Raw genomic sequence first — 12,516 nt, 5'->3', positions numbered from 1 at the left:
AACTGCTTCTGAACTAATAACTGAAATAAATTAGGAATAGCTTTAGTCACTGAAAACAATTAAAAAACCCAATTTTAGAAGAATAATTTAGCAAGATGGGATATCATTTTAGACCCAAGCTTGCTTTAATTTTGAGTGTTTAAGCATTAGGTACGAATTTCAGAGAAATGGCATTAAAAAATTCGTAAAATAAAAAACAACTAAGTAATATATAGCATTACTACTAGAATCTGAGTTTAGTTAAACTTCCTAAATTTCAGAAAGCCCCTTTAACCAAATAAAACCACGTCATCTCAGATTCATTTAGAATACCACTTTTGTACAGGCGTATTTTAATAGGAATTTGTACAGATGTGAGCTGATCTGGCAGAACAGCAAGTAAAGTAATTAAAACAAGGCAGAAATTAACATTACTGGCAAAGTAGTCTTTTGTATCAGTCAGTTCTCTCATGGTATGTTTTAAAGCAAATAAACCATATTCCTTATGCATAATGTAGTGCAGAAATTCGCAGAAGCCATGTAAGGTATAATGGGAGGTAAGAAAAGTTCCAAATCTGCATTAACAGTTACAATTCCATTATCGCATCATGGGATATATAAAAAGCATCTTAATTCTTGTGGTGTAGTCTTGACAGTTCTTGAATGTTGACTGAATGTTTATACTGGTAGAATTGTGAGTTTGTCTTTGTTACATTCCAGTGTTTTCTGCCTCTTGGCATGCTAAAAGCACGGCTTACTTCATTTGCTCCTTACACACTGAATAAAGTGCTGTTAGTGTGCTAAACTACAGAAATAGCCGCTGCTAAGTAATGGTGTAGATTTTCTACTTGAATATTTTTGTTGTAGAAACCTCAGGAGGTCAGTGTTTACTGTTTTTATATATGCCTTTCTCCTGTTTTGAGTTTCCCTTTTTGAAGGATTCTGAGAATGAACAAAAGCTGCTGATCAACCTAAGTTGGTAACAGAAAGTATATTTAAAATCCTTATAAATGCATCTTTTTGGCAGTTCTAAATCGATATTAAATTATTATTAAGTGAAGTTGGATTCTAAATTTGTTTCAATACACATTCAGGAAACTGCTCTTTTCGTTTAGGAAGAAAAGATTATAATAGTTCGTTATTTTAACCAGTGCAAGCAAAAATAATCAATTTTGTAATTTTTTTCCAAAGCTTGATTATTTTCTAAATCGGTGGATATGTATATAGTTAAATTGTATTGAGCTGATTCTTATGCTTTAGTTTGTTGCTTGTTAATGCTTGTACTAAGAAGATACACTTCTAGGAGAATGGGTTTAAAATTTATAATCATAACTTTTTAAAGTTACGAAGTAGCATAAATTTTGTAACTAACAATATTGATACACACTGTGATTTCTTTCTTTTTTTTTTCTTTTTGGATGGTTTTGTTTTGTTAGGACTTTTATGTTAGCATCAATCTTAATTACTTAAACTGCATATATTGTATAATAGTAAAATGTATATTTTAAAACTTCAAGTGGCTTTCCTCAAGCGAAACTCATTGCTACTTAGGAACACTCAAATACTAGCTTTATCTCAGGTGAATACTCTTGTACCCTTTTTGTTCAGAACACATGCTTATAAAAATGTGTCTTAATTATATCAGTTCATGTATTTCATGGTAGGCAGCTTCTCTGTCTTAAACTTACTCTAAATTAACCTTCTACTGTGGGACGATAATGACTTTTGCTTCACCTATTTTATTCATATTGAATGTATTAACAGATAAAGGTGCAAAAACATTCTTCCCTTGAGGAGAATGCATCCATATTCAAACAACTGAAATATTTCTTAAAAAAAAAAAAAATGCTTTAAATGCAACATTGTATTGGAAATCTTTTGTTTCAGATTTTGTCAAGGAAAGAAGTTGCGACTTAACACTAATTGCTTCAGTACTTTCATGGGGATAATAGATGCATAAAGCTTCTATATAGGGTCTGAAGAGTAACTTTTTATCTCAGATAAAGGTTAAGCTCAGCAGTGAAATGACTGCCGTAAATTAAAAAGTAAGAAAAATAAGAAGTCTTGCAGTTATCTCACATAGATGCTGATGTAATTTGCATACGTATTTGTTATATATTACATAAATATTTCCAGTAACCTCATCTTGAGTAAATGAAGCTTGATCAGTAGCTGTGTATTGCACTCACCTATGCATTCTCCAGATGACTTGCAACCATCAGACTAGTAGGTGTTCTTCTCCAATAGAAGCTGTTTTTTGTCTGTCACTGATGCTTGTTCTTTGCACTTACGGTTGGAGCAAGCCAGTTTTAGATTATTTTAAATGGGGAAACTCGGAGGTGAGTACTCTCGTTGCTTGCCTTACGGAGTATATTCTGTTAAAATAATAAGGATGCTTACTCACTTGAATGTATGTATGTGAGGGAAGTTAAAATGGCTCTATAAAATATGTATCCCTTTGTGGTGTTACAGTATACTTTTTAAGTAAGCCAAATCCACATCTCTAAGAATTCAGCACTTATAGTATCGTTTTTTCTATAATCAATTCTATTGTGCTACTTTCACCTTAGGTATCTCTTTACTTACGTTAGGTGAGAAACAAAACAGAGAAGGCCTGGGTGATTTTTATGGGGATATTTAAAAATATTAGTACGACTAGGTATATTTGGCTGGTGAAGTCTTTAGTGTAATAATATCTTTTTTCATGGGAATAGATAGGTAGGTATGTTGTATGCTGTCTGACTTACTAAACACTTCCAAAATCTTAAATTGGATGCAGTATAGGAACAGTTTAAAGTGAAAGATGACTGGATCTTTCTGCTGACAACTTAGGTTGTATGTTTTGCTTGAAAGCTTTAAATCTGATGTTTCTGTATCAGCCACAATGTTGGAATGTTTCCTTCAAACATATCCTGCAACTTCTCAAACTGTACTAAATTGAGTGATCTTTCTTGAAGTCTGCCTCTGTGCTAACAAAACTTCATTTTGAATAGAATATGGTTTTAATTTTTGATAAGCTGCTGAATTTTAAAGAGTTTTTGGGGCCACCAAATATTTTGGATCATGCAGAGAATATATATTGTACTGTAGTAATTTTGTATTTACGTTTGTATGATGTGACATAATAGATGTGAATGTTAATCACTGCTTGACTATGTTAATAAAGTTGTTTAAATATAGATCTTGCATTCCAATTTTTAATGAAAAATGAAAATTCTGTGTTTCGTTTTATATTTCCTGGGCCATTAATGGTTGAGATGCGTCAGTTCTGAAATGTGTTCTTTAATTAGGTGGATCTTCACTTTACCCAGTCTTTTCAGTAAGTTTTGGTCAACTCAGTTTAAATGCTTCACGCTGCCTAGGGTCAGATCAGTGCAGACACACGAGGTTTACCTGCTTGAATTGGTATCTTTTGGGTCATAAGAGTTAGCTTTTCCGCTGAGAAATTTTGTGGGGAATTCACTTTTATTTGAAATACCTGTTGCTCAGGAAGGGAGTGGGGGACAGAACAGATTTAGTGACTCCTTCCTATCAATAATCTGAATAAAATACAGAAAAGTATTAAAATAAAAAATAAAATTAATAAAAGTTAATAAAGTCTTTCAACCAAACCTTGCGGAGAACTTAATCTAATTTGTCTAGCTTTTATAGGAATGTGATCATGCAAGTAGTTTAAGATCTGGTCATCCACACCTATCACTTCTTGATATGGGAGTATACAAAAAGGAAGTGTAAGACAAGCAGTGATACTCAGTGGGGCAAAATCCATATAAGTTGATTGTAACAACTCATGGCAATATTTCACACTTGACATATTGACAACTTGATTGTGCATGGTTAGTACTGCCAGCTTTGATAGTGTAATGAGTAAATTCAATAAAATATGTTGTCTAAACAACAAAAACAAAAAGAAAACAGCTGAGTATGTAGCAATTAATTTCTATTCAAACTCCATTTAACAGAGGGATCTAGGTTTCTGCCTCCAAAGAGAGAAAAAAGCCTTGGAATAGCTATTAACAGCAATGTTAGTGTCCAGTCCATTAGAGAGGTGAATTTCTCCCAGCTGTAAGAACTTGATGCACTTACTACTATATTGAGTGGGTGGGACAGAGGAGTGTTTCCTTTCAAAGAGCCCCTCTTCTCCTTTTGTTATAGGGTACCTCTGGTAGAACCCTGCTTGGCATGAAGGTACATGCACTAAGTATTCAGCTCCATCGACTCAGGGCCTGTTGTTTGGCTGTGGCCTCTAATTTTGAGTCTGGGCTTAATGACTACTTCCTTACACATACAAGAGATGAGCAAAGTGCTAGCATCTTGAATAGAAGAAATGACTGTTTGCAGTCAGACTGCAACAGTGCAAAGGATTTTCCTTTCAACATCTGTCAAGCTGTTCCTCTTTTTTTAGCGTAAAATAAAGCCTTTCAGCAGGAGTATTTCATTCATAAAATATTTTCTCATGTTCACAGAATGGATGTTATCTTCTCTTATCCCAGCATGACTCAGAATGAAGCATGCTGCTTCTTTAAGTTACTAACATGTGAAGCCCATTTCTTCCAGAGTAAGTTGCCCTTGTTCTACATAAAACAAGCCATATATACTTCCAAAACCTCCCAGAAGATGCTCAGATACTGGTGTGTATGTTGGTAGACCTGACACTTTTTTCACTTCTCAGTCCACTTTAAGGAAAACAGATGTAATTATGCTGCATGCTTACTTTAGTACGTGTAAATGATAACATACAAGGATTCACTTTGGAATCACACAGCCTTGAGGGGTTTTTGTTTGCTTTTTTGGTTGGTTGGATTTTGTTTTTGCTAGGCTTACATTACAATTGTGAAAGTGAACATTCCAGTGTTCTGTTCTGTAGCTTCAGGTACAAAAATTCTTTGACACATTTTATTTCCATAGTTTAAATATGAAAGTGCTATGTTGACAATCTTTTTCACTTTTTCCTATGGCCCCCTCTTATAGTCGTGAATTTTCACTATTGAACATACCTGGGAAATCAGTCTTCCCCTTTGCTTCCAGCAAACATGTTAACTTGCATGTGTAGCTATTGCACTAATACTGTCATTAAGCTCAATTTACTTAGCTGTTCAGTGTTCCCATCTGCTCCCCCAGAACTTACTGCAGATGCCAATTACATTATTGTACACAACAAGAAGCAATGGCATTGAGTTAGCCTTTTTACCTTGAAATGATTGCTAAGGAATGTCCCATGTGCTAAACAAACTTAATTCAAAGTTTAGTCAAGATACTTTTTGGAGTTACATTCACATTGGCTTGTTTAGATGATCCTGTGGCTTCCGGATAATGAAACTGAAGGACTCCTCAGCTTCAAAACTCAGGATGAGGCTGTAAAATTGAAAAAATATTTAAATTCTGTAATTCTGAGCTTTTTTGTGTTTTTCTTCCTAGAAATGCATCTTGACACAAGATACATTGTGTTGCCCTCATTTAACTTGAAGGTATCTGAAAAGAAAAACTGAGTCATTTTTCATAATTCTGGTCATTTTCATTATGGAATGTGTTTGCTGAGATAAACATTTTTAGGTCTGTATCCAAAATAATCCCAGGTCTGAAAATACCTACACCTTATAGTGTCAGAAGTTCTTTGGAAGAGCAGATGAACTACCTGACTAAATAAGAATTCAGGTGTCTCTTTGATTCTTTACATACCTTAACACAAGAAAGCTGCATTGCTTTCTCCATCACTCTTCCAGAGGGAGAAGTAGCCAGTTTTCATTTTACTTATTCCAGTTCTTTTGACTTTTGAAGGCTTTTTACATTAAAACTGTTGTCTTGAGTGAAAAGCATACAAAAGCTGGAACCTTGGACCTCAGCTCTCACTTTGTGCAAGCATTCATTCAGCCGTGTTCCTCAGCCTGTGAAATGGTAGTATTTAGAAGGGGTGTGGTGAGATCTGAAGAGGCCAGAAGCGAGTAATTGGCCACTGGTGTAACTCACAGCTTTGTCTAATTAAGAGCTGTAGGCATCTCACAGATGCTCTTAAGCAAACACACCAAAAAAGCCCTTCATAATCTTAATTCTAAAAATGACAACAGGATGTTATGCAATGTGTGTGGAGTCAGGAGGCCCTGTAAATTATCATTAATACCCATCTGCATGTACTCATAAACATTTAGGCTTTAGGATTTTTAATCAGCGGTTCAAGGACACTATGAAGTTCAAGTCTGTTTCTAGCTGCTCAAGTTGGTACCTTCCATTAGTAGGTGCTGAGATGTCTGTCTATGGATGCTGTAAAAAAATCAAGGGTTAAATATTCACATGGCATGACTTGCTCCTAAACACAACCTGTTTATTGCCTATGCTGCCCACTACTGCTGCTCGGATTTTTAGCATGCAGCCCTACTCCAGTACCTGTACTTGTTTATTTTTACCACTTTCACGGTATTCTCAATGACTTCTTACTAAACAGCAAAAAAATTCAGTCCAGGTTAATATTTTGTCATTCTTTCATTTACTGCATTTCATGAAACTCATCCCTGAGACTACATTTCCTGTTTTGTTAGTGCAGTAATAGTTATGAGCTACGCTTGGTTTAATTTTAAAAAAGCCCAAATTCCACTATACAGCACTAAGAACACTAATGTGTAATGTTAGTAGAGCTTCGGGCTTTCTATCATTCTGCTGTATTTCATAATCAGATTGGAAAAGATCTTTGAGTTGAAGATCGCAGCTTGCTTATGTGTAGGTGCAGTAGTGCGTTTTGGTATAAAGTGAGGTTACACAGAACTTGCTCCAGTAAGTACTTAGATTTATTTGCTTTACGTTTAATTCAGACCTTTTAAACGATAAAGTCTTTTTTTCATTAGGTCATCTTTCAATGGATCACAAGCTACTTCAAGTTCATTGATTAACGTATTTTCCAGGTAAGTGCTTAAAAATATGCATGCAATATCACAGTATCACAGCTGTAATAGTTCATTGTGTTACTGCCCCACACTGCAGAGAGTGTAGATGGGAAAACTCAGTGTGGTGAATCTGCAGTAATGCATCTCTTCAATATATTAGAAATCACTTGGAATTTTTCATTCTGGGCTGAAGACTTTCTGGAGAGAGTCAAAATGAAATTGACAGCCTCTGAGCTGAAATGCTTCCGTCAGACTTAGCTGATTTGATGAAACAAGATTTTGGTAATGCAAGCAGAAGGCTAATAGAGGTGGAGTATTGGTACTCAGTGACTCACCCTGAAACGATGCTGTCGGGTTCTTAATTCAAGTAATTGAAGTAATGAATGGGATGTGATCAAGCGTGGTGACTAAATGAATAGAGGTGCACTTTCAAGTATACAGTGAGTCAGATGATGCAGCCTAATGGAATACATCATTCCAGGGATGCTGAAAGCCGTGCAGCTGAAACTTGCTAGTGGATGGTTCAACAGAGTACAAAAAGTCACTATTAGGTTTGAAAGAGCCTTTACCAGAAGTTGGAAACAACAAACTAACGTTCAGCTCATTTCTTGTCATAATAAATGTGATGATCTACAGCTGTGCATGCACAACTCTTCTTAAGTTCAGAAATAACAGAAATGTCCACTCTGCCCAGAATTGGAATCCGTGCCATAATCTCACCTGTGATCGCTCATCAGGTGACAGCTTCAGTTCATGCACACGTTTCAGAAAAGGACAGGGTATATGTTAAGGCCGTGTTGGGGCATTTCCAGTACTCTTTGAGTAACTTACACTGGACATATTTTGTTTATTTATTTATTTATTTAGTGTTTTCTCACTTTTATTACCATCTATGGAATTTCATTGCAGTTTTTGTACTAAAAAAAAAAACCAAAAAACAAAACCAAACCCAGGCTGCAATAAGTCTCCAGCAGTTAGGTCATAAGCGAGTGAATTATTAAGCTTCCAGGTAATGTCTGCAGCCAGGCAGGTACAATTGTGTGGCTAGAATACAGCCCTGCTGATTTTAAAACCTACAACATAACTTAATTCTTACCACAGTTAAATGACCCGTGAGACTCCCCTAGCAATTCACTGTCTTCCTCTTTCCTCATCTGTTCTCTGCTACAGTGGTAAAAAAGGGGTATACCCAATAATGGCGTGTGGTTATTCTGGTTGAAATTCATAATTGATTTTCAAATGGTTAAAACATGAAGCAAATTAGCTTAGCTTCCAAGGTAGAATGCAATACCTAACTTTTGTTTTTCAGTTATATTCAGGTCTGTAGTCTAGATGCACTGTACCTTTGGTGTTGTATCTTGAAAGTTCTTCCAACAAGTCTTAGCTAATATAGTGTGTTTTCTTAGATAATCTGTAGTCCTTATAAAGATTGTACAAAAAAAGTCAGCATTAATGCATAAAAGAAATCAGAAGGTGGAAGTATAAGAGGATAGGTAAACTGAGATGAAGAAAGCAAACTGTGGAACCAGAGATGCTTTTCTGAGAGAGGTACTATAGGCTGAAGACCTGCTTTCACATGTGTGTAACCTACATTAATGCCAAATGGCATTATTGTACAAAAGTGAGGACTGTATGAATGAAAAATAACTATTCATAGTATCTTAGTATCACCAAGGTTCTGCTCCTCATAAGACTTGTGCCCCAAACCCCTTACCAGTTTCATTGCCCTTCTCTGGGCATGCTCCAGGGCCTCCATGTCTTGTAGCGAGGGGCACAAAACTTAACAAGGTTCTCAAGGTGCGGCCTCACCTGGGCTGAGTGCAGAGGGACGAACTCTTCTCTGCTTCTGCTGGCAACACTATTTGTGATACAAGTCAGGATGCCAATGGCCCTCTTGGCCACCTGGGCACGCTGCTGGCTGTGTTCTGCCGAGCATCAACCAGCACCCCCAGGTGCATTTTTCAGCACAGTTTTCCAGCCATTCTGCCTCAAGCCTGTAGCACTGCTGGGCTTTGCTGAGCCCAGAGTGCAGGACCTGGTGCTTGCTCTTGCTGAACTTCATCCCATTGGGGATCCATCATGGGCTGCCTTGTAGTCAAGAAATCTGCTTGCCTCTTCATGCTTCTATTGTGAGGCACATGGTTATGGTACCCCAAGTTTATGTAGATGACAAAAATGAGAAAGTGCCTTTTAAACACTGAATTATAAATGCATATATAATACTAATCCAGAAAATTACTTGAATCTTCCATGAGCACTTGTGCTGGCACGCAGTGTGAATATTTGTTTTATTCTGAAATACATCTAGTTACGGCTATCAGAATAGCATTCCTTTCTGTCCACTCCCATTATGCTATAAGAACAAAGAAACAATTGTACTGGCACAGCAGCCAGTATCCTTCCTTGGCAACCACAGTAAACCAATACCTAGGGAAGAGATAAGACTGTCTTTTTGGACAGAGGGCAGTAAAACGTAAGCGAGGCCCGGCGGCCGCAGGCAGCGCTGTGGGAGCGCCCACTGACTGATATCACGGCCTCGCTCGCCGCCACGCTCGCAGCGCCGCCCTCCAGGTCCGACGTTACTCACGGCCCAACCGCCACAACGTTTATCCGACACCGCCTTCTGCGCATGCGCACGCTACGCACCGTCCCCCCCCCCCCCCCGGCGTGGCTCCGGCCGCACCTGCGCAGAAGGCCCATCTGCCCGCCTTGCCCACGCGCATGCGCGGAGGGGCGGAGCCGCCGTGTGGAGGGAGGCGGGGCGCCGTGACGGGAAGGGCGGCGCGTGGCGGCGGCGGCTGCTTCCTCCGTCGCGTCTCGGCGGTTGGGGCCGGGCCGGGCGAGCTGGGGCCGGGGCGGCGACGGCGGGATGATGATGGCGTACTTCGTGGAGAGCTTCTGGGTAGGGGAGCGCCGCCAGCCGTTTCCGCGGCGAAGCGGGGTGCAGAGCCCGGCCACGGCGGGGAGGCGGGCGGGATGCTGCCGCCGCGGCAAGCTGGGCTGCGGGGCTGCCCCGGGGACGGTGGTCGGGCCTGGCGAGCGGGCCGGGCGCGGGGGAGGCGAGGAGCGCGGCGGGGCGGGAGGCGCCGAGCCGAGCTCCTTCTTGGGGGCTGCCAGCTGGGGCCGGGCGGGAGACACCGGGCGGCGGCCCCGGCTCCGGCGTCCGTCCTCGCCGGCGGTTCCGGACAATACCCCGGCGGCGGCGCGGGCTGCGGCTCCATCTGCCTGCCGCCTTTGTACCGGCGTGTCCGAAGGGTCGGCGGGCAGCGGGCGGCCCTGTGCGTGACGCGGTTTGTCGCTTACTCCGGCAGTGTAGTCAGGGCTGTGGGTAGGATTCCGCGGAGAAAACGCGGAGAACGCGTTAAACGGTGAATTCGGATTGTTGCCGAGCCTTCCTTCGGAGCTCGGTCAACCCCAATCCGTTGTGGAACGGGTCTGAAACATCGCAGCCGCCGTTCTCGTAAGTCCTCAGCCTGCTTACGGTGCTGCTGCTCCGCGGTGCGTCGGATTTTACCGTGCGTCTCTACTGACGGTTGGGGGAAACGTCACAGCAAATATTTGTCGAGACAAAAAACAAAAGAAAAAGAAAATCTCGTAGATCCATCTGGTTCTGCATAAATAATGGTTATTCTCAGTGTTTGGAGAATGCTGACTTCACAAAGTGTGCTCTGCGAGGAAATAAAGCAGAGCTGCAGCCTGGCCTCGTGTTTTGTTTGCAGTTGTTTAATTCCAACTCTCCAGTTTTGTTTCAGACGAGGTATTAAAATTCAAAGAAACGATCCACCATGTGCTCCCTTGGTATAGGAGCCTGCTAGGTTTGATGTTCTGGTGTGGGAGATGAATAGGAAACAAATATGTGATGTGTTTTCATCTTGGATAAAAGTAGTATTCAGGTTAGTGTAAAAAGTCAACTTTTCATTTGAAAAGCCAGCATTTCCCCCTTGAGAATAAACCACGTGTTTTTATTCCATTCTCTCTGCTGAAATAAAGTATATGCTATGAATTTCAAGTTTTTAATCTTTGAACTGCTTCATTGGCAATGGCTCACTTTGGTGGTAAGCAGTTGCGTTAAACCAGTGGAGATGGCGCCATTCCCATACATACGTATCTCTGTATTCTGCGTACCTTTGCAAATGCTGCCAACAGATGCAAGGCAGGTGACATCTGATCAAAGTTTCCCCTTCTCTGTCTGCCTTGTGAAGCCTCTGCCTTATGGTGCTGGCCAGACTCCTACTGTGGGCTTAGAACCGGTGTCAAAAAAAGGAAGGTTTTTCTTCTGTTGGCATGTTTTTTTTCCCGCCTCCGAGAAATGACATAAGGCTGGACAAGAAGAGTATTCTTCTTGCTTGTTTTGCACTGGTGGCAAAGACAGTAGGCAGGATCTCGAACTTGCAAAACTTGACTGAGGAATCTTTGTAACGCTGTGGGCATTTTGTGTAGAAATAAAATAAAAGGGAGTGGGGACTTCTGCTTTCTCACTGATACGGCCAAATATCTTCCAAGAAATATACAGTAGTGTCTAAATATGTGCTTGTATTAATGTCAGAAGGCACTGTTGTTGTCAGAAACAAGCATAAATACAGGTTTGTGGATGTTGGGTGATGAGTCTTGTCTATCTTTTTGGAATGGGTTATTGTTCAGAATTGTTACTGCAATGTTTAGGAAGATCTTTAGCATGATCTGAGTGTGTTTTAACGTGGTGAAAAGGTAGACATGGGAAGGAGGAGATGTTAAATTGCACTGAATGCATAGTGACATAATACAACAGAGAAGAGCCCATAAATAGCAAGAGTTCTGTATTGAATTCTGGAAGAATTATCATCAGGTTTTTGGTCTTTCCTTGGCCTTCTAGGTAATGCCACGTAAAGTATTTTACTTATTTTTTCTGCTGGTTTGGTTACTGATGTAGTGGAATATTATGTTTCCTAAAGCACTGATGTGAAGGATCATAGATTCATCAATGGTGGGAAAGACCGCTGAGATCATACACCACCTCATCCCTACCATGTCTGTCAGTGCCACATCTGCACAGTTCTTGGATGCCTGGGACAGCCTGTTGGAATGCTTTACCAGTCTGAGGAGAAGTTTTTCCTTACTATCCAACCAGAACATCACCTGGCTCCACTTGAGGCCATTTCCTCTAGTCCTATTCCTAGTTACACGGGAGAACATTCCAACCCCCACATCACCACAACCTGCCCACTTAGACGGCAACAAGATCTCCTGTCAGCCACCTCCAGACTGGACAATCCCAGTTCCCTCAGCTATTCCTCATAAGACTTGTGCTCCAGACCCCTCACCAGCTTCATTGCCCCTCACTGGTCACACCCCAGGGCCTGAACATGTTCTTGTAGTGAGGGGCACAAAACTGAACACTGTGCTTGAGTCGTGTCCTCACCAGAACTGAGTATGGAGGGAAATCCTTAATTATATAGTGCACGTGTTGTCATCAGTTCACAGATGAAATGGTACAATCAGAAATGGAGCTCTGGGTCTTGTGCTTTGAAAAGCTCTCTGTTTCTTAACTTTAAGTTTTTGATAGAAATAGACAAAGGAAACCTGAAGTGATTTATTTGGAAAACTGGAGTGCTGTGTGAATGTGTATGTTTCTTGCACAGTGTTTAGCTGCTGTCTTCAAAGAACTTGCTACAAATGTGCTCAT

General features: G+C 40.4%; 1 protein-coding gene across 2 annotated transcripts in view; it reads left to right on the top strand.

Moving 5' to 3' along the window:
- Positions 1 to 9,617: 9,617 nt before the first annotated feature.
- FCHO2 (FCH and mu domain containing endocytic adaptor 2) overlaps positions 9,618 to 12,516 on the top strand; it is an 87,008-nt gene continuing 84,109 nt past the window's right edge. For both annotated transcript variants that reach the window (XM_072359921.1, XM_072359920.1), the window contains exon 1: positions 9,618 to 9,756. In XM_072359921.1, coding sequence (XP_072216022.1) covers positions 9,724 to 9,756 — 33 coding nt within the window. In that variant the 5' untranslated portion in view covers positions 9,618 to 9,723. The remainder of the gene's footprint in view (positions 9,757 to 12,516) is intronic.

Source organism: Excalfactoria chinensis, chromosome Z, assembly GCF_039878825.1.
Source record: "Excalfactoria chinensis isolate bCotChi1 chromosome Z, bCotChi1.hap2, whole genome shotgun sequence".
Taxonomy (NCBI): Eukaryota; Metazoa; Chordata; class Aves; order Galliformes; family Phasianidae; genus Excalfactoria; species Excalfactoria chinensis.
The sequence above is the reverse complement of the archived record's forward strand: the minus strand, read 5'-3'. Positions and strand labels throughout refer to the sequence as shown.